The following is a 23,113-nucleotide window of genomic DNA, read 5'->3' as shown; positions in this document are numbered from 1 at the left end:
GCGTGTGTGATGCATGTGTGCCTACGTGAGGGTATGTGTGTGAATGCTTTTGTGCATGTGCGTACACCATGGCATGGTGAAGTTCACTGCAAACACAAGTCGGTCGGTGGTCTGTGTGTCTGTCTGGGAGAGACAGAGAGTCATTGTCACTTTCTTTCTGCTATGAAGGATGTTGATGTTGTCGGAGCTCCTCTCTTACCTCTCTCTGTCTGATAAGACTCATTTGTGTAATCATCTGTTTTTATAGTCATTTCTTTTTATTACTCAGTTTAATTCAGTTCTGTGGAGAGTAAAGTGCAGTTAGAGATATAAAAGACATTAACAGAGGATGTATAACAATTGAAGAGTTTTGCTGCAAAGTGCGTTTTATTAACTTTTGCATTTTGTTATTGGAAAGAGATCCTTTCATCTATGTGTGAATTCTCAACTATTTTGAGAACATACTTTTTAAACATATAAAATGCATTTTGTCCAATACAATAATGCCATTTTCCCAAACTGTTCTTAAAAGGATATGTCATTTTCCCTATGCTCTGCCTAGTAATAGTGTTTATTATTGAAACATCATTCATGTTGGTTATTGCTTCTTTTTAAATTCATGTAGGTATATGAAGGTACAGGTCATGTATGTACTGTAAAATGCATAATATATGCTGTAGTCCAGGGCTATTCAACTAAATGTCAACAAGGGCCAGCTTTTTAGATTCCTCCCAGGAAAGGGTCTGAAATGTGCGTACGTATTATGGTTGCCGACTGTCAATAGAAAAAATACGGGGCACTTCATTGAGGTGGGGGGTCGGGGGGTTCACCCCCAGAAAATGTTGCATCTCTTAGATTGAATTTCCTGCATTTTAATGTCCCGTGTCCCGGTTCAGCTCGATACAGAACTCACACTTTTATCCCAAAATTCTGAAAAACAATTCCGAATTTCAAGGGGCTTGTGGGGGGCCAGAGCCTTGCTGTCCAAGGGCCGCATCTTGCCCCAGGGCCACCATTTGAATAGCCCTGCTGTAGTCTTTCTGTTTCCATGTGCTTGAAGTTTGTGTGTGTGTGTGTGCGTGTGTGTGTGTGTGTGTGTGTGTGTGTGTGTGTGCGTGTGTGTGCGTGCGCGCGTGTTAGGTGCCCTGCAGAGTGGTATCTTTGGGGGTAAGGAGGCCAAGCCCCACTCCAGACCCTACATGGCATCACTACAGATCAGCAGAGTCCACTCCAGACCCTACATGGCCTCACTACAGATCAGCAGAGTCCACTCCAGACCCTACATGGCATCACTACAGGTGCGGAAGTATCATGTGTGCGGAGGAGTTCTGATCAGGAGAGACTACGTACTCACTGCTGCCCACTGCCTCATGTAAGTCTCTCTCTCTCTCTGTCTCTCTCTCTCTCTGTCTCTCTCTGTCTTTCTCTGTCTCTCTGTCTCTGTCTCCGTCTCTGTCTCTCTCTCTGTCTCTCTCTGTCTCTCTCTGTCTCTCTCTCTCTCTCTCTCTCTCTCTCTATCTCTCTCTCTCTGCAGACTCTTCAGCGTAATGTCAGGGCTGTATCAGAGTTGCTTTTTTCTCTCTCTCTTCTGTGTCTCTGTCTCTCTCTCTATGTGTGTTCCTCTACAGGTGTGGGCAGCATGTATGTGGTTGGACAACACCACTGCTGCCCACTGCCTCGAGCAATTGGGCATAGGGATGGGTTTGGACTAGGGGTGCACTCTAAGAAAATTTCCCTGCAAAATAACGGCAGTTACTGGCAATTATATTTACCTGTAATTCTACTGTTATTTCACACCAAAAATCAAATACAGCTCATTGCTGTTTAATGTATCACAGTATATAACATTTTTTCAGCAGCAATTGAACTGTTAAATAACAGTACTCTACAGAAAAATAACAGTACATTTCAGTTAAAAAGTTGAATTGTACTGTGTGATGACAGGCAAATACTGGGTCATAGTTGTATTCATGAATATGGCCATGGCAACTTCCCACCCCACCCATCATTCTCCATAACTGTGGTACCCTGGCCATGTTACCACCCCACCCTCCCATCGTTCACCATGACTGGAGTGCCTTGAGCATGATACTATGACGCAATGCTGTATTGAGAAAATGGTTTGCGGTGGCCCTTTGAAAGTGTGGGCATGAATAAAATTTCAGAGTATGCAGTCCTATGTTACAATGATAGTGTGCAAGGTCGGCTTTTTACTGTATCTCTTGGTGAGCCAATGATGAATATAGCATTGGTCAGTCTTTAAAAAAATATTTTGCACCAAGTAGCACAGCAAACTAGCAGCACTACAAGCTAGCTCTCAAAGCAATGCCTAATTTGCAGCAGGCACATTATATGCAACAATGCCACAAATGATGCCACATACAGCAAGCTTTCACAAAGAGGAAAGTGTGCAAGCATGTAAGCAAGCTTGTAGGCAAGCTTGTAGGCAAACAAGTGCTATGCTGTGCCATGCAGGCCAGCCAGCAGGCAGGCAAGCAACTGAAGTGTTGATAGTCCAGATTTATATCGTCGGCTTGCTACCAAAACCGCCTAAGTCCGATTTTGGTGTTTTCGGAAAACAGGGAAAAACTAGGCGCCAAAGGGGGCGCCAAACATCAGTGGCGGTTCTAGGAAATCTGAGACCCTGGGCAAAGAGTAACTGTGAGTCCCCCCTAATAATTTTGGTCAAAGGAGATTTTTGCGGAACTTTACTCCCCTACCACATCTGCATCATCCTGTCATCCTGTCTGTGTCATTGGTCCACTACAAACAGTACCTGTCTAAGATGTTACTTTATTTTCTTTATTTATTTTGAGTGGAGCTGCAAGTCAAACATGAAATGGCTCCTAAGGAAAACAAAACACTTTAAAATAAATTATTTGATGCAGCACAACAAGAACAATGCACTGCACATTCTTTTTTTGATAGTTATTCTATTCTTTTTCATTTTTATTCCAAACTGTAATCCTGAATGACAAAAGACCAACAAAGGTCGGCGTCTGCGCCTGCACTGAACACCCGTGTATTGCTTGATGTGTGCACTCCCAAAAAGTAGTAATCACTCAAAATAATGGAAAAAAATAATCCTGGAAATGGTGAATAATTGCAATATTTTTGTAGACCCTATAACAATCTAGCATGCTGGTAAATCTCATGTCTACCAACAGATTTCACAGATTTATTTTACTTTCTAGCTCTTTCAGTCATTTTAACTTCCAAAGAAATCATTATTTACATTCTCATCCAAAGTATAACTCTTTTTGTCATTGTGCCAGAGCAATTGCCACAGTGGTAATACATTCATTTCTCATATTGGCACAGATTCAGATTGCAGTGCCACACAGAGTAAGCCATGCAGTGGCCTCCAATCTCCATGTTGAGGTCCCATCAGTCATGGAGGAGGATGAAGGGGTGGGGAAATTCTTTTGGCCCTTGTACCTCCTCACAAACTGTCTCCTCCTTGTTTATCATCTTTGGTTAACTTCTGCTATTTTCCATGGTCATAGAACTGCCCCACCCTCCCAGTCTTGCCCATGACCGAGGTAACCTGGTCATAGAACTGTTCCCCGCCCACTTCAACACCATGACCGTGGCATTCAGAATATGGTATAGAACCACTACTGCAACCTTTATACATAGGAGTTGGACATTCTACTGTGTGTGCAATAATGTATTGCACCAGTGTCATCAATCCAATGCTGTTCAAAATCTACATTAGATAAAACATTAGATAAATGTATAAAATAACAGATTGCCATAAGAGGATATAGTCTATGGCAGTCTTCTATAAACCAGTGATAACATCAAATAAAGCACATGATTAATAACTGCTCAATTCGTTTTAAGGCTAAAATCATAAAATAATGTAAGGCTACAACCATTGTGTGGTAACAAGATTATCTCAGACAGATGTCTAATGATGAAGTTTTGAAACATGGCCATTGTCTTTGGAGAGAGAGAGAGAGAGAGAGAGAGAGAGAGAGAGAGAGAGAGAGAGAGAGAGAGAGAGAGAGAGAGAGAGAGAGAGAGAGAGAGAGGGAGGGAGGGAAAACTCTTAACAGATGTAAAACTGTTTGTTGCATCAAAAGTGGCTAAGTCAAGTTACCCAAGTCATTCACATTGGCAGAACAATTGTGCACATGCCCCCAGGATGAATAGATAGGGCCCCCATACCACCTGCCAAGGTCATAATAGGGCCCCTACCACTGCCACCTGCAGGAGGGCCCTAGGCCTACATGCAAATGCCCTACTTGTCCTCCCTATAGCTACGTCCCTGGTCATTCATTTTCTCATAGGCAGTGTGTGACTTTATACCTACCTATTTTTGACTCTGGTGATTGTTGTGAATGATCAATGACCCTGGCGGAAAGGCAGGGTGATGCAGCTGTGGTAGGAGAGTAAGTTAATGTAAAAATCTCATTTTGACCAAATTCGGACTTAGGCGGTTTTGGTAGCAAGTTGACGATATACAGGTGCAAGAGTACCATATGACCAGAGTCATCAGGCATTTGGGAGGTGAAGGCCATAATTGAATAATGGCATAACAGCCCTTAGTACTCAGGTGAGGCCAGGCACTGATTAGCAGATTGGTTTAGATGGGGCTGCTTGTTGCAAGAGTGTTACAAGTTCTTAAAATGTTTCAGCCATTCACACTTTCATCACTATCAAAATGCATGTGCTACTCACACTTTGCTGCATCAAGCACTTTTTAAGTATTGTAGTTTCCTTAGAAATTGTTTCATCATGCTTGATAGTATCAGATAATCTTTAACCAGTCAGAATGACTTCAGTTCTTCAGGTGGTATTGAAGTTTGATGGTGATCACGGACAAGTGGAGGATGAATGGGTTTCAATGGTGCTGCCTAAAATAACTTGTTATTTTCTAGAGATGCACCGGATCCGGTTCCGGTTCCGGATCCGTCAGGATAATAGAGTTTTTCATAGGGTCCGGGTCCGGCAGGATCTTAAGCAGTGGATCCGGTATCCGGCATGTAACCTAAAAATCAGGGTCTGGTGCATGTCTAGCCTAGGCTTTTCAGTCTTTCACAACCCCAATCACTGCATGGAGTGAAATCCCTTTGGAAGCGGCTATTGCAGGCAGTGTGGCAATAAGCCAATGAGTCTAAAAAATAGTTTGCGCCAACGTAATAAAAAGGGCCCACGTGTGCGAGTAGACTATATCGTCGGCTTGCTACCAAAACCGCCTAAGTCCGAATTTGGCCGAAATGAGATTTTTACATAAACTTACTCCCCTACCACAGCTGCATCACCCTGCCTTTCCGCCAGGGTCATAGATCAATCACAAAAGTCACCAGAGTAAAAAATCTGTATGCATAAAGTCACACACTGCCTATGAGAAAATGCATGACCAGGGACGTAGCTATAGGGAGGACAAGGAGGGCATTTGCCTGTAGGCCTAGGGCCCTCCTGCAGGTGGCAGGGGTAGGGGCCCTATTATGACCTTGGCAGGTGGTATGGGGGCCCTATCTATTCATCCTGGGGCCCTGTGCTCAATTGTTCTGCCAATGTGAATGACTTAGGTAACTTGACTTAGCCATTGGTGATGCAAGAAGCCGTTTATTTACATCTGTTGAGAGGTTTTCTCTCTCTCTCTCTTCAAAGACAATGGCCATGTTTAAAAACTTCATCCTTAGACATCTGTCTGAGATAATCGAATCACACAATGGTTGTAGCCCTACATTAATTCATAGGTGTAGCCTTGAAACAAAATCGCCAATTATTAATCATGTGCTTTATTTGATATTATCACAGATTTATAGAAGACTGTCATAGACTGCATCGTCACATGACAATCTGTTAAATCATGTCCTTAAGTGATTTTTATGATGTAGATTTTAAACAGCATTCGGTTGATGTCACTAGTGCAATATATTATTGCATACACAGTTGGATGATCAAAACTGTAAAGTATCCAGTAGTGGTTCTATACCATATTCTGAATGCCACGGTCATGGTGTTGAAGTGGGCGGGGCACAGTTCTATGACCAGGTTACCTCGGTCATGGGCAAGGTTGGGAGGGTGGGGCAGTTCTATGAGCATGGAAAATAGCAGAAATTAACCAAAGATGATAAACAAGGAGGAGACAGTTTGTGAGGAGGCACGAGGACCAAAGAAGTGCCCCACCCCTTCATCCTCCTCCATGACTGATGGGACCTCAACATGGAGATTGGCCGTCACTGCATGTCTAACTCTGTGAGGCACTACAGTCGGGATCTGCCCTGATATGAGCAGCGAATATTACCATCACAGCAATTGATTGGGAGTCTAAACGATGCTATCATTGAAAACTAAGCATTACCATTGTGGCAATTGCTCTGGCACAATGAGAAAAAGAGTTATACTTTGGATGCGAATGCAAATAATGTTTCATTGAAAGCTAATATGATTGAAAGTGCTAGAAAGTGAAAGAAATGTGTTTTATCTGTTTTACCAGCATGCTAGATTTACATGTCTTCAGGCAAAATAAACCCTTAAGTGTTTAGGTTAAACAGTTAGACATAATGAACTTAATACATAGCATGCTAGATTGTTACAAGGTCTACAAAAATATTTCAATCTTTCACCATATCCAGGATTAAAGTTTGGAATAAAAATAAAAAAGAATAGTGTAACTATCAAAATAATGTGCAGTGCATTGTTCTTGTTTTGCTGCTTCAAATAATTTATTTTAAAGTGTTTTGTTTTCCTTAGGAGCCAATTCATGTTTGACTTGCAGCTTCACTCAAAAAAAGAAAGAAAATATATTAACATCTTGGTACTGTTTGTAGTGGACCAATGACACAGATATGATGACAGGATGATGCAGATGTGGTAGAGGAGTAAAAAAGGGGAGTTCTGCAAAAATCTCCTTTGACCAAAATTATTAGGGGGGACTCACAATTGCTCTTTGCCCAGGGGCTAAGATTTCCTAGAACCGCCACTGATGTTTGGCGCCCCCTTTGGTGCCTAGTTTTTCCCTATTTTCCGAAAACCCCAAGATCGGACTTAGGCGGTTTTGGTAGCAAGCCGACGATATGTTTCAACCCTTTTGTAGGATCCGGTATCCGGTTCCGGATCCGGCAGGATCTTATTCAGTGGATCTGGTATCCGTCAGGATCCTAAAAATCAGGATCCGGTGCATCTCTAGTTTTTTCCACAACGGCGAATACTGCTATTGTGCAGTACTTACTGTTTATGCTCAATATGTGACTCAAAGTAATATTTTCACAGTAGTTGTCTGTTTTTTCGAAAAACAGTAGAATGCTGTTGTAGAATTGCTGTAAATAAACAGCTATTTGTTACAGTGTGTAAATAATATTGCAATGTATCGATATATCACAATATATGCTGATGATTGTATCGAATCGCATCGTATCGTGGGGAATTCTTAAGTATCAAAAATAATCGAATCGCTGGCCCCTGCCCAATAACTTAATAGAAGAATCGAATCGCATCGTAATCGAATCGTATTGCATCGAATAGTAAGATATCGATATTGAATCGTATCGTCATGGAGGATGTGATTTACACCCCTAGTTTGGACACGCATATACACAGCATTTCAAATAATGTAGGCCTATAAACACACTGTAACAAATAGCTGTTTATTTACGGCAATTCTGCAACAGCATTCTACTGTTTTTCGAAAAAACAGACAACTACTGTGAAAATATTACTTTGAGTCACATATTGAGCATAAACAGTAAGTACTGCACAATAGCAGTATTCGCCGTTGTGGAAAAAACTAGAGATGCACCGGATCCTGATTTTTAGGATCCTGCCGGATACCAGATCCACTGCTTAAGATCCTGCCGGATCCGGAACCCGTATCCTACAAAAGGGTGGAAACATACGCACACGTGGGCCCTTTTTATTACGTTGGCACAAACTATTTTTTAGACTCATTGGCTTATTGCCACACTGCCTGCAATAGCCGCTTCCAAAGGGATTTCACTCCATGCAGTGATTGGGGTTGTGAAAGACTGAAAAGCCTAGGCTAGACATGCACCAGACCCTGATTTTTAGGTAACATGCCGTATACCGGATCTACTGCTTAAGATCCTGCCGGACCCGGATCCTGTGAAAAACTCTATTATCCTGACGGATCCGGAACCGGATCCGGTGCATCTCTAGAAAATAACAAGGGCTGAATCTCAAATGGTGCACTTGTGCACTTTAGTGTTCATGTTTCAGTGCGCATGCCATATTAGTTACGCACTGAAACATAGTGCCCGAAGTGCACAAGTGTGCCATTTCAGACTCAGCCAAGTTATTTTAGGCAGCACCATTGAAACCCATTCATCCTCCACTTGTCCGTGATCACCATCAAACTTCAATACCTGATAAGAACTGAAGTCATTCTGACTGGTTAAAGATTAAAGATTATCTGATACTATCAAGCATGATGAAACAATTTCTAAGGAAACTACAATACTTAAAAAGTGCTTGATGCAACAAAGTGTGAGTAGCACATGCATTTTGATAGTGATGAAAGTGTGAATGGCTGAAACATTTTAAGAACTTGTAACACTCTTGCAACAAGCAGCCCCATCTAAACCAATCTGCTAATCAGTGCCTGGCCTCACCTGAGTAGGGCTGTTATGCCATTATTCAATTACGGGCGTCACCTGCCAAGGGCCTGATGACTCTGGTCACATGGTACTCTTGCACCTGTATATAAATCTGGACTATCAACACTTCAGTTGCTTGCCTGCCTGCTGGCTGGCCTGCATGGCACAGCATAGCACTTGCTTGCCTACAAGCTTGCCTACAAGCTTGCCTACAAGCTTGCCTACAAGCTTGCCTACAAGCTTGCCTACAAGCTTGCCTACAAGCTTGCCTACAAGCTTGCCTACAAGCTTGCCTACAAGCTTGCCTACAAGCTTGCCTACAAGCTTGCCTACAAGCTTGCCTACAAGCTTGCCTACAAGCTTGCCTACAAGCTTGCCTACAAGCTTGCCTACAAGCTTGCCTACAAGCTTGCCTACAAGCTTGCCTACAAGCTTGCCTACAAGCTTGCCTACAAGCTTGCCTACAAGCTTGCCTACAAGCTTGCCTACAAGCTTGCCTACAAGCTTGCATACTTTCCTCTTTGTGAAAGCTTGCTGTATGTGGCATCATTTGTGGCATTGTTGCATATCGTCGGCTTGCTACCAAAACTGCCTAAGTCCGAATTTGGTCGAAATGAGATTTTTGCATAAACTTACTCCCCTACCTCAGCTGCATCACCATGCCTTTCTTCCAGGGTCATTGATCAATCACAACAGTCACCAGAGTCAAAAATCTGTTTGTATAAAGTCACACACTGCCTATGAGAAAATGAATGACCAGGGACGTAGCTATAGGGAGGACAATGAGGGCATTTGCCTGTAGGCCTAGGGCCCTCCTGCAGGTGGCAGGGGTAGGGGCCCTATTATGATCTTGGCAGATGGTATGGGGGCCCTATCTATTCATCCTGGGGCCCTGTGCACAATTGTTCTGCCAATGTGAATGACTTGGGTAACTTGACTTAGCCATTTTTAATGCAAGAAACAGTTCATTTACATCTGAAGAGTTTTTTTTTTATTTCTCTCTCTCTCTTGAAAGACAATGGCCATGTTTCAAAACTTCATCCTTACACATCTGTCTGAGATAATCTTGTTACCACGTAATGGTTGTAGCCTTACATTAAGTTATGATTGTGGCCTTAAAATGAATTGAGCAATTATTAATCATGTGATTTCTTTGATGTTATCACAGGTTTGCAAGACTGCCATAGATTACATCCTCTTATGACAGTCACTTATTTTTTATATTTATCTAATGTTTCATAATGTAGATTTTGAACAACATTGAGTTGATGTCACTAGTGCAATACATTATTGCATGCACAGTATGACCGTCTCTAATATGTACAGAATCCATTAGTGGGTCTACACCATATTCTCAATGCCACGGTCATGGTGTTGAAGTGGGCGGGGCACAGTTCTATGACCAGGTTACCTCGGTCATGGGCAAGGTTGGGAGGGTGGGGCAGTTCTATGAGCATGGAAAATAGCAGAAGTTAATCAAAGATGATAAACAAGGAGGAGACAGTTCGTGAGGAGGTACAAGGACCAAAAGAAGTGCCGCACCCCTTCATCCTCCTCCATGACTGATGGGACCTCAACATGGAGATTGGAGGCCACTGCATGTCTTACTCTTTGTGGCACTTCAATCTGGATCTGTCCTGATGTGAGAAATGAATGTCTTACCACTGTGGCAATTGCTCTGGAACAATGACATAAAGAGTTTTACTTTGGATAAGAATGTAAAAAATGTGACTAAAATAATATGACTGAAAGTGCTAGAAAGTAAAAGAGATCTGTGAAAATCTGTTGGTAGACATGAGATTTACCAGCATGCTAGATTGTTACAAGGTCTACAAAAATATTTCAATTGTTCACCATTTCCAGAATTTAAGTTTTTATCCATTATTTTGAGTGATTACTACTTTTTGGGAGTGCACGCACCAAGCAATACACGGGTGTTAAGTGCAGGCACAGACGCCAAACTTTGTTGGTCTTTTGCCATTCAGGATTAAAGTTTGGAATAAAAATGAAAAATAATAGTATAACTATCAACATAATGTGCAGTGCATTGTTCTTGTTGTGCTGCATCAAATAATTTATTTTAAAGTGTTTTGTTTTCCTTAGGAGCTTCACTCAAAATAAATAAACAAAATAAATTAACATCTTAGACAGGTACTGTTTGTAGTGGACCAATGACACAGACAGGATGGCAGGATGATGCAGATGTGGTAGGGGAGTAAAGTTCTGCAAAAATCTCCTTTGACCAAATTATTAGGGGGGACTCACAATTGCTCTTTGCCCAGGGTCTCAGATTTCCTAGAACCGCCACTGATGTTTGGCGCCCCCTTTGGTGCCTAGTTTTTCCCTGTTTTCCGAAAACCCCAAAATCGGACTTAGGCGGTTTTGGTAGCAAGCCGACGATATAATGTGCCTGCTGCAAATTAGGCATTGCTTTGAGAGCTAGCTTGTAGTGCTGCTTGTTTGCTGTGCTACTTGGTGCAAAATAATTTAAAGACTGACCAATCGTCGGCTTGCTACCAAAACCGCCTAAGTCCGATTTTGGGGTTTTCGGAAAACAGGGAAAAACTAGGCACCAAAGGGGGCGCCAAACATCAGTGGCGGTTCAAGGAAATCTGAGACCCTGGGTAAAGAGCAATTGTGAGTCCCCCCTAATAATTTTGGTCAAAGGAGATTTTTGCAGAACTTTACTCCCCTACCATATCTGCATCATCCTGTCATCCTGTCTGTGTCATTGGTCCACTACAAACAGTACCTGTCTAAGATGTTAATTTATTTAATTTATTTATTTTGAGTGAAGCTGCAAGTCAAACATGAAATGGCTCCTAAGGAAAACAACCACTTTAAAGTAAATTATTTGACGCAGCACAAGAAGAACAATGCAATGCACATTATTTTGATAGTCATACTATTCCTTTTTATTTTCATTCCAAACTTTAATTCTGAATGACAAAAGATCAACAAAGGTCGGCGTCTGCGCCTGCACTTAACACCCGTGTATTGCTTGGTGCGTGCACTCCCAAAAAGTAGTAATCACTCAAAATAATGGAAAAAACTTTAATCTTGGAAATGGTGAATAATTGATATACTTTTGTAGACCTTGTAGCAATCTAGCATGCTGGTAAATCTCATGTCTACCAACAGATTTTCACAGATTTCTTTTACTTTCTAACACTTTCAGTCATATTAGCTTTCAATGACATTACATTCTCATCGAAAGCAAAACTTTTTTAATGTCATAGTAGTCATACATTCATTGCCCATATCAGGACAGATCCAGATTGCAGTACCACAGAGAGTAAGCTATGCAGTGGCCTCCAATCTCCATGTTGAGGTCCCATCAGTCATGGAGGAGGATGAAGGGGTGGGGCACTTCTTTTGGTCCTCGTACCTCCTCACAAACTGTCTCCTCCTTGTTTATCATCTTTGATTAACTTCTGCTATTTTCCATGCCCATAGAACTGCCCCACCCTCCCAACCTTGCCCATGACCGAGGTAACCTGGTCATAGAACTGTGCCACGCCCACTTCAACACCATGACCGTGGCATTCAGAATATGGTATAGAACCACTACTGGATCCTTTATACATTCGAGGTGGTCATCTTATTGTGTATGCATTTGTGTATTGCACTAGTGACATCAACCCATTGCTGATCAAAATCTTCATCATAAATCATTAGATAAATGCATGAAATAACTGGTTGTCATAAGAAGATATAGTCTATGGCAGTCTTCTACAGACCTGTGGTAACATCATAAATTAATGTAAGGCTACAACTATTGTGTGGTAACAAGATTATCTCAGAGAGATGTCTAAGGACGAAGTTTTGAAACATGGCCATTGTCTTTGAAGAGAGAGAGAGAGAGAGAGAGAGAGAGAGAGAGAGAGAAAACTCTTAACAGATGTAAATAAACTGCTTCTTGCATCAAAAAGTCAAGTTACCCAAGTCATTCACATTGGCAGAACAATTGTGCACAGGGCCCCAGGATGAATAGATTGGGCCCCCATACCACCTGCCAAGATCAAAATAGGGCCCATACCCCTGCCAACTGCAGGAGGGCCCTAGGCCTACAGGCAAATGCCCTCCTTGTCCTCCCTATAGCTACGTCCCTGGTCATTCATTTTCTCATAGGCAGTGTGTGACTTTATACATACAGATTTTTGACTCTGGTGACTGTTGTGATTGATCAATGACCCTGGCAGAAAGGCAGGGTGATGCAGCTGTGGTAGGGGAGTAAGTTTATGCAAAAATCTCATTTTGACCAAATTCGGACTTAGGCGGTTTTGGTAGCAAGCCGACGATATTCATCATTGGCTCATCAAGAGATACAGCAAAAAGCCCACCTTGCACACTATCATTGTAACATAGCACTGCATACTCTGAAATTTTATTCATGCCCACATTTTCAAAGGACCACCGCAAACCATTTTCTCAAAACAGCATAGCGCCATAGTATCATGCTCAAGGCACTCCAGTCATGGTGAACGATGGGAGGGTGGGGTGGTAACATGGCCAGGGTACCACAGTTATGGAGAATGATGGGTGGGGTGGGAAGTTGCCATGGCCATATTCATGAATACAACTATGACCCAGTATTTGCCTGTCATCGCACAGTACAATTCAACTTTTTAACAATACTAATACTGTGAACGTTCTGTAGAGTACTGTTATTTAACAGTTCAATTGCTGCTGAAAAAATGTTATATACTGTGATACATTAAACAGCAATGAGCTGTATTTGATTTTTGGTGTGAAATAACAGTAGAATTACAGGTAAATATAATTGCCAGTAACTGCCGTTATTTTGCAGGGAAATTTTCTTAGAGTGCACGTTGCATTACTGTATGTACGGTAGCTATTGGCAATAGACTACAACTTACAGACGTCATATTGTCTTGTCACCACCTGCGCTCAAACTAGCATCCATTTTGGGTCTATGAATAATGCAATTCATACACAGTTCTCTTGGAATTCATGTGCCGTCACTGTAAGTCACTCTTTCAGGTGTCATAACAGGCTACATGTAGACAAGGGGTCGGGGACTTTTTTGGTGGAGAAACCCATAAACGCCCATTTAAAAAAAAAACTGATGACAAAACATTTAACTGATGCCTGTAAGTTGTATTACACTTTGAAAATGACACTTTCATTAGAGAATTATAATACCGGTAATTTTATAATATAATATAATAATATATAATATAATATAATATAATATAATATAATATAATATAATATAATATAATATAATAGCATTTATGTATAAATGCTGCTCTTGCTGTAGTGTGATGGCACATGCATGGGGTGCCCTGTAAGGGTTTTTCCTTGTGGCCTTGTGTGTGAATGTCCGCCATTGATGTATGGTTACAGAGACGAGCCACCAGATGCCGTACTCCTTGGTGCTCACAACGTCAGCAAGGAAGAGAAGAGCCAGCAGCGTGTGGGTGTATCTGAGTCCATACCACACCCAAAATACAGACCTGTTGATGAGCCATGGGGACGCCAACACGACATCATGCTGCTCAAGGTGTGTGTGTGTGTGTGTGTGTGTGTGTGTGTGTGTGCGTGTGTGTGCGTGTGCGCGCGTGTGCGCGCGCGTGCGCGTGCGTGTGTGTGCGTGCTTGTGTGATGCTAGTACAGACCTGTGTGTGTGTGTCTATTTCTCTCTCTCTCAATTCAATTCAATAATGTACTGTAGAGTAGAGTAGAGAACAGTAGAGCAGAGTAGAGTAATTTTATTGATCCCCAGGGGGAAATTCAGGTGTCCAGTAGCTTACGTAAGTACATAAATACACAAATACGTAAATGCCCACATGAACATTTCAAGACACAAATAACACATGACTAGTCAGGGAGTGGAAAATAAAAATTGAAGTAAAGATAAAAAGGTAATTGTGAAAAAAACAAAGCAAAAAAAAACATACTCTGTCAGTTGAGGTAGACAAGCTTAACATGACCATGACATGGTATTTTATTGGCATAGGGCCTAATGAATTAAACATCCATATTGCCAAAGCAGTCATGCAAATCATTAGAGGAATCACAAAAAGAAAAGAAAGAAAGCCATAGATAGGGCTGTAAATGGGTACAGTCTAGCCAACAATATGATAGTTCTCCAGGTCTAGAAAATCTCTACAACAGAGCCAACAAAACCAACAACGTCCTGTACTGTGAGCATTTCTGCGATTTGAACAAAGTAATTAGCCAATAGATGGCAAGTAGCTGCAATAAGAATATTCCAAGATGGATTCCCTCAGCATTTCTTTCTCTCTCTCTCTTTTTCTCTCTCTCTCTCTCTCTCTCTCTCTCTCTCTCTCTCTCTCTCTCTCTCTCTCTCTCTCTCTCTCTCTTTCTCTCTCTCTCTCTCTCTCTCTCTCTCTCTCCCTCCCTCTTAGCTGGACCCTCCAGTGAAGCTGACCAAGTTTGTGTCAGTGCCGGAGCTGCCTAAGAAGTTTGGCCGCCTGAAGGCAGGTACACGGTGTGAGGTGGCCGGCTGGGGCAAGAGGGTGCTGGGCAGGGGCGCAGAGTCTGTCCTCTATGAGACCACTGTCATCCTGGACAAACACTCGACCTGCAAAGTCTCATGGCAGAATTACTACAACCAAGACCAGATGATCTGTAGCATCTCCGATGGCAAAGACGGCGTCTGCCAGGTAAGATGAGTTAGAAATAGAGGAAAGTTAGAAAGAGAGGGTTGTCGCCAGATAAGATGACCTGGGGGCAGAGATGGTGAAATGGGACAGAAGATGTTACACAGAGAGCTTTTTGCCAGGTAAGACGCCTCCGTAGGACAGATTGGGAGATGTCTTCAGCTAAGATGCTGAGATCTAATGATGGGTTTGTTCGTGATGATGAAGCAGTGATGCTTTTGCTATGCAGCGTGCATGCACACTTTGCCAGTTTGATGCATTGTGGTTGGAAAATTCTAAAAAAGCATCACTGCAAAAGCATCACTGCTTCATCACAAACGATAAATCGGACGTAAACACACACCATTCCAAACAAAGATTCTATGCACAACTATGTTGAATGCAATGTGTCTATGTTAATAATGAAAATCTGGAGCAGTTAGGGTAGGGAATCTACAAGAAGAGCACATCTTTGTACTATTTCTGGTTAGAGTGTCAGTGAGATTGAAGACGTTTCATTCCTTTATGTAGGCCTATCTCGCCTCGCTGAGTTTTTGTAGCGAAGCTTGTGCACAACCAGTGTTTTTTTGCTGGGGTAACCTACCACTTCCTTAACTGAACAATATCAAGCGAATTAATTGTTATTACAGCACTTTTTGAAATAAATACTGTCAGCCATTCAGTGCAGCAGTGTTAGATAAGCAATAAGCTACTTGAGTCTGTGGGTTTGTGTTCGATTTATAACGACTAGGCTACTCTGCTTTGCGTCGTGCCCCAACTCCCCTTAAACCCATTATAAATCAAACACAAACCCACGGCCTTACCTCTCGTGGCTTATTGCTTAATTAGACAGCCGTCCACCAGGGGAGATGTCTTCAGCTGGTAGGATGCTGAGTTAGACAGACGTACACCAGGTAACGGGGCTCAGTGGGACAGATTTCTATGTAGGCCTACAGTATTTATCCTGCTTAATGTTAACGAGCTCTTGTCCGCCAGGTGAGAATAGGCCTACAGGCAGATGGGGTTCTGCCAGGCAGGGTGGATATGAGAGGCTGACTGCTGATTGTTGTATGTTGCTACGGCAACCGCCGACTGTTGTTTTTTGGGTATTTTTTTTGTTTGTTTGTTTGATATTTTTTTTACATAGAAATACATTACATTTAGCAGACAGTTTTATCCAAAGTAACTTCAAAGAATGAGGATTGTACAAGAGCATAGTGTATAAGAGTCAGGGTCAGGGTTTGTCTGTGGTGTTGAATGTTGCCATGGTGACTGCTAATTGTTGCGTGTGGTGTTGTGTGTTGCCAGGGCGACTCCGGGGGTCCTCTGCTGTGCTTGGAGGGTGAGAGTAGAGTTCTGTACGGCATCACGGCTTACACTGGTGTCCCCTGTGACAACGTAAAATTCCCAGAAGTCTACATGAGGGTGCCCTTCTTCCTGCCTTGGATACGCTCAGTCATGGGAGATAATTAACGTGTTTTTTCAGAACATTTTGCCCCCTATTTAGATTTTCATTATGTGGACTCTAGCTGAAACGTAAACATGTACCAAAAGCCCTTTTGGTTATCAATGTCTCTATGCTGTTACCTAGTAATGTTATATTATAAATACATGTTTAAACATATGTGTATGTTCAAAAATAATTATACTGTACATTAAAATCTTTCTGAATGTTTGGGAATATGTAGCCTATATTTCTTCTAGAGTCAAATTGACCCAATGGATGTTATCCGATAAGCAAATTTGAGAGATATTACTGCCAATGTCTTATTTAGCCTATATATTTTCAGTTTAACTGCACATTGGGGACTGGTCAAATGCAATTTTGAGCTTCTGTGCTAACCCTCTTGCATATATTTTTGACAATAAGGTACACTTGACTTGACTTATTCCAGTAGAATCTTTACCAGACAGATGTCTAAACTGACTTTTGCGGCATGGATCATATTGGCCACAAGGGGGAGCCTCAGGTTCATAGTTGACGTTAATTCAGTGGTTCCCAAGCTGGGAGACCTGGGACCCTTACACTGTAAGAAATGCCAGCTGCTTAAGAATTCCATGTTAATTTAAATCCCTATTGTAAGAATTGACATGACATGATGTAGTTTGGCTGAAATTATGAGATTTCTGTGAATGAAATTGTGTAAAATATGCAGTCCCTAAGGAAGAGAGCCTTTGAGACCACTCCACCCTCTCATATGCAGCAAATCTCCAATATTTCGTAAAAATTATAGTGACCAGTACTGAGGTTGCATCAAGAGTTAAAGGGACACTGTGCAGGAAATGGTCAAAAAAGGTACTGCAACTATGCTGCTCATTGAAACTGGGCTGCCTATTGCCAAATTTGATCTTAACATGAAAGTTTACTAAGTAATGAACAAATATTTTCTAGTATGGTCCAAGTAGAGTCATTTTTGCAGCTAAAAATGGCTATTTTTGGAAATTCAAAATGGCGGACCATGGAGAAGATCCCCCTTTTCATTTATGAAAAGTGAAATTTTTCCAGTCAAAATGAATACTTAGAATTTGATGGTGGTGTTAAGGATTCATGAAAAGGGTAACATTAGTGAATGGGCAGCATGAATTCTGGAAATAAATAACTAAAAATCTCACACAGTGTTCCTTTAAGTAAATGAGAGGTAAAATCAAATATGTTACGGATATTTACGTAGATGATATTTGGTCTATGATATTACAGTAAGTGTGCCACAAACACAACAATCAAAGGTTTCTGTTTTGCAATCTGTGTTACACGTTTTCTTAGGTGGCAAACAGACTGAACACAGAGTATCCACTTGGGGCATCCGCCCTCAAGTGAACAATCCACATTGGGCCTTTTTTTGCAGGTAATAAGCAGAATATTCTTCATACGTGCATTAAAATCTATGAAGAAAAAAATAGAATTACAACATTCTATTGATGAAGTTAGCTGTCAACGGTTTGTCTGTGCTAAATGTGCAAAATGTGCTAGTGCTTACAAGCTTACATGCTAGTACCTTACTCACCTGTCTATCTGTAATAGCCTCTCGGGGGGCATGGACACGCTGTCCAAACTAAAAGGTTCTGCTCTTCTCAGAGATCCGGGACGGGCTGCAAATGTGTTCTGTGTTCTGTTTTCCAGGCCACACAGGAGAGCGAGAGAGAGAGCGAGAGAGAGAGAGAGAGAGAGAGAGTCTGTGTGTTGAGGGTGTTTGAAGGCAGTGTGAGCGTAACCAACAGCAACGGGACAAGAAGGGAGACATTGGGTTGCCGTGCTGTGCATACCAGAGAGAGGAGAGATGAGAGGACGAGGAGGGGGGTGATCTCTCTGCCTCACACCCATGCATTCTGTTCTCTATCCTTAATCAGTGTTGCCAGATTCGGCTGTTTCCTGCTCAATTGGGCTGCTTAGGATGGCCGTCTGTGAGTAAAAAAGGGTGAAAAGGGCATTTGGGAGTTTTTCTTCTGCAGATTCATGGCCAGAAATCAACAGAATTTAGTTCAAATTGGGCAGGATTTGCTGCTTCCAGGCGGGCTTTGAGCATTATTTGGGCTGGAAAATCTCAGTCTCATCTGGCAACCCTGCCCCTAATTAGAGCACCATCCGTAACAGGGCACTACCTTTCCCCCACCTTCAACCTGTCACCAAAATTGTAATGATCAAGTCTTAAACTGTAACTTAAGGCTCTGTAATATCATAGCAATGCTGCTATGCATAGAAATGCAATGCTGTATAGTTGAGTCTTATCACTAATGAGTGAAGAAGCCCGCCACAGGCCCATCAGTGCAAAGAGACCCTGCCACAACTACAAACCATTCATACACATGTGTTTGTTTCCCCCATACACATTTAAAAATAAGGCTACCAATGCAAGATGTATTTCTATTGATACAAAGTGTATCCACAAATACAAGACACATTTCTACAGACAGAATGTATCTCACAACTGTACAATAATTGTGTCCCCCTCTTGATCCCATAAGGAGGCTACAAACAGCATTTCATGTGTACTGCACCACATCAGAGGCTATGGTGCAGAGATGGTGGCAGTGCAGTCCAACTGTATTACTATTTCCTGAATGTCCATGTCCAGAACACATTTTGGTTATGAATAAGCCTAAAAGAAAGAACATCAAAGAGCAGAATCAGAACCAGACGGAGAGGGAAGAGCAGAGTCAGAACCAGACGGAGAGGGAAGAGCAGAATCAGAACCAGACGGAGAGGGAAGAGCAGAGTCAAGCTGAGCTCAATAGTGCTGCTCTATTGCCACTTGTCTTCTGGCTCTCCGGAAACACTGGACATCTCCATTCATTACATTTCCTGACAACTGAAAATAAAAGATCTATTATTTTAGGTATTGGCTAGATAGCCTCCACCCATTCTAATCAGCCATGGGAGAAATGATGAGCAGAGCAAATTGCATCCCAGCAGAATAAACAATGAATGATTGATTGAATGAATGAATGAATGAATGAATGAATGAATGAATGAATGAATGAATGAATGAATGAACAAACCTGTGTGTGGGTGTGTGTGTGTGTGTGTGTGTGTGTGTGTGTGTGTGTGAGTCAGTGTGCGTGCGTGCATGCGTGCTTGTGGGTGTGTGGGTGTGTGTGTGTGTGTGCGTGCGTGCGTGCGTGGTGAACATGGGGTGTGTGTGGTGAACATGCGGTGTAAGGCTGAAATGCTCCACTGAGTCAAACAAGGCCCCCTTTCTTCCCCTGGGGGGGCATTCAGACTGGGACTGATGAACTGACACCAGTGAGAAAGATGGCTACAAGGCCAGTTGGGTTCAGGGCTCCACTGTCTCACAAATTGCCACAGCACAGAGAGAAGGGGGTGGTGAGAGAGAGAGAGGGGGGGTGGAGAGAGAGAGAGAGAGAGAGAGAGAGAGAGAGAGAGAGAGAGAGAGAGAGAGAGAGAGAGTGAGAGACCAGAGGACACTAATGTTGTTTCAAGGCAGGGATGGACAACTTTCTTGACAAAGAGCGAGAGAGAGAGCAATAGAGACAGAGAGGGAAAGAGATACAAATAACAGATACAGAGTAAGAGAAAAATGTGAAAATAAAACAGAAAATACTGTTGGGAACATCTGGCAAGCTGTCCTTTTACTATGTGCAATGTAAAATGTTTGCAAGACAGACAGACAGTGCCTGTTGCTTAGGGGCAGCTGTGGCCTAGTGCATGGGTTGGTACGGTAGTCTTAAGATCAAAGGGTTGCAGGTTCAAATCCCGCCCTGACCTCTCTCTCCCCCGCCATCCATGGCTGAAGTACCCTTGAGCAAGGCACCTAACCCCACATTGCTCCAGGGACTGTAACCATTACTAAATAACTGTGAGTCGCTTTGTATAGAAGCGTTAGCTAGATGTAATGTAATATAATGTAATGTAGTGTATACATGCCATATCGGCCCTACTAAGGGGAATTATAGGCCTACTTAACCATAAATCATAAAATGGTTGAGATGTGGTTTACGTGACATGTATTTGTATTCAGCACACGTTTGACACACAAACACAAACTTGGGGCTCTTCATGCACGTTTAAATCACTCACTCCGCTTTCTCTCCCATTCACCCCCTCAGGCGAAATTTGTCCATAGCTCTTCCTAGATACCAAGGCTAACGTAGCGTCACCCAGTCTGAAGACACTGATCCTGTGATGTCCGTGCACCCCACAATGGGCTCCGTCTGAATGGAGGTACCCAAGGCCATGAATGGAAAGAAAATCAGCATGCGTTTCGCACTACGTAAAGTAAACCATTCAGCAATCAGCTTCACAATACCTCCCTCAGCCCTGCACTTTTGAGTCCTTCCTGAATGGAAAAGAACATAGTTCTCCAGAGTTCCACTGTCTCCATGCCAACTTGTTTTTTCTTCTTCTTCAAAACTCTCTCTCTGGCTCTCTCTCTCTCTGTCTCTCTCTGTCTCTCTCTGTCTCTCTCTCTCTCTGTCTCTCTCTCTCTCTCTCTCTCTCTCTAGTACTCTTTGCACACCTCTCTAAAAATGCCAGTTTGTCTCACTATTGTTTGAGTCTGACAGGAGAGGGGAAACCTGTTGCTTGCAGAGTAGCCTGTTCGTGCAGAGTAGGCTACTCCTTCTCTAATGTTTTAGAACAGTCGTTCTCAAACTTTCTGTGTGAAGTACCACCTGTGAAAATATTGAGCCACCTTGACAACCAACATTAGAATATCGCAGTAAAGGCCTTCCATATTCACTTTTGCCAGTCAATACACGGTCACATTCAGTGCAAGTTTGTTTTTAAATTTCTTGCTTGCCTTGTTGCCTAGTATTATTCTGCATTATGTTTTCAGATCCATACAATTCAATATTACAAAATGTGAGACCGAAGAGACATTTTCAACTGCAACAACTTGATCAGCCTTCAAATCAATGCACAAAAAATAATTCTTCCAAGTACCACCAGAGATGTCTCAAGTACCACCAGTGGTAGCCTACGCGTCCCACAGTTTGAGCACCACTGTTTTAGAATACTATAGCACTGGAATATATGGTGATTTTTCAGAAATTTGTTACAAAAAAAAGAGTTAAGACAAAACTTGGGATCATGCTGGCATTTGCTACAAATGTAAGGTGGCAGTGATGTGTGAGGGGCTTTATAATGTAGTGTGTGTGTGTGTGTGTGTGTGTGTGTGTGTGTGTGTGTGTGTGTGTGTGTGTGTGTGTGTGTGTGTGTGTGTGTGTGTGTGTGTGTGTGTGTGTGTGTGTGTTTATGTGTGTGTGTGTGTGTTTGTGCTTGCGTGTGTGCGTGCCTATATACATGCTCACACATGCTGGACTCTGCCAATCCAACCATGTGCTAAATACTGTATATAGCCTACTCATAGTCTGTGAAGTTTTACCTCGAGATTAGCCATTCCATTCCTGATTAGCCGTTAGCCGCTCACTGGACGTGCAGTCAAGTGTTCGACAACAGAGCGAGCCGATGTGCTTTTGCGATATAGCGTGCCATTCAAATGAAAGAACGGACTAATAACCCTTGCACGCCAGCAGCCTGGCTTCACAATCAATCCTATGTTTAGCACTGATTGCAATCAGCGATAGATCACATAATGCTCGATCGTGTTTTCGGTTGATACACCACGTCTTATGTGATTTCATAGTTCCTTACTGTTGCGCAGATTAAGATTTAAAATAATTTTCACCACTTTCCTGTTGGTGTTGATAGCACATTTAACCCATTTTGTCCTAAGCCCTTTTTGGGAAAGGGTGCCCTCTTCCTATTAAAGCCTAAATATTTCAGCTTCTGAAGAACATACAAACATGAAATGCATTACATTTAAAAGCCAAGACCCTCCCCAAGTATTGAACTGTGTTAATTCAGCTCTAACATACCCACATAGTTAATAAAACAGCTAAAATCTCAAAATCCTGAAAAACCTATATATGTGTTTCCAGGACACAATGGGTTAAACTATTATCCATCGTATTTTACTTGGTTGGGTACCACAAAACATAAGAAAAAGTGAGTTATTTAGTGACATCATCACTAAATTCTTTAAAAAAAACAAAAACAAAAAAAACGTGAATACATGGACTCTAACGCCATTTCAGACCATTTTTCAATGGTTATACCTTCAGTGCTTTAGGTAGGCCTACCAATTAATAATCAGTGTTAACCTGCGCAACCACCTTACAGTGTCTATATATTCCATAGTTAGATAGGTCTCTAGTGTGCAGACTCTTCAAAGCACAGGATCCATTGAATACATGCTTATGGGAAAGAGGAAAGAAGAAAGGTCCACCCACATCCATTGATAAAACAAATATCTGAAAATGTGTAAATGCAGATCAACAATAAAATGATTAGTAAAACGTAGATGGATAGGCCTATCTGAGGGCTTAATTGTTATTCTCAATTACGGTAAAAAAAGCACAAGCGGACATAGTGGGAATGCATGAAAGGTTTATTTTAATACTATTAAAAAACATACA

The 23,113-nt window shown here is 42.1% G+C and overlaps 1 protein-coding gene across 1 annotated transcript; it reads left to right on the top strand.

Moving 5' to 3' along the window:
* The first annotated feature begins 73 nt into the window (after positions 1-73).
* Positions 74-16,712, top strand: LOC134461458 (mast cell protease 2-like). Its single transcript, XM_063214388.1, has 6 exons — positions 74-98; positions 1,120-1,202; positions 1,287-1,351; positions 13,920-14,076; positions 14,945-15,202; positions 16,487-16,712. Exons 1-6 carry the CDS (start codon positions 74-76, stop codon positions 16,649-16,651), a joined length of 753 nt encoding a protein of 250 aa, XP_063070458.1. The 3' UTR covers positions 16,652-16,712.
* The last annotated feature ends 6,401 nt before the right edge of the window (positions 16,713-23,113 follow it).

The sequence above is a fragment of the Engraulis encrasicolus genome, chromosome 13, assembly GCF_034702125.1.
Source record: "Engraulis encrasicolus isolate BLACKSEA-1 chromosome 13, IST_EnEncr_1.0, whole genome shotgun sequence".
Taxonomy (NCBI): Eukaryota; Metazoa; Chordata; class Actinopteri; order Clupeiformes; family Engraulidae; genus Engraulis; species Engraulis encrasicolus.
The sequence above is the reverse complement of the archived record's forward strand: the minus strand, read 5'-3'. Positions and strand labels throughout refer to the sequence as shown.

What these genes read in the sequence shown, in the direction of transcription:
- LOC134461458 (XM_063214388.1), top strand. Translation starts at nt 74, where the DNA reads ATGGTGAAGTTCACTGCAAACACAA. An exon ending in GAAGTTCACTGCAAACACAA is followed by an intron (nt 99 to 1,119) that starts GTCGGTCGGTGG and finishes CGCGCGTGTTAG; the next exon opens with GTGCCCTGCAGAGTGGTATC. An exon ending in ACGACATCATGCTGCTCAAG is followed by an intron (nt 14,077 to 14,944) that starts GTGTGTGTGTGT and finishes CCTCCCTCTTAG; the next exon opens with CTGGACCCTCCAGTGAAGCT.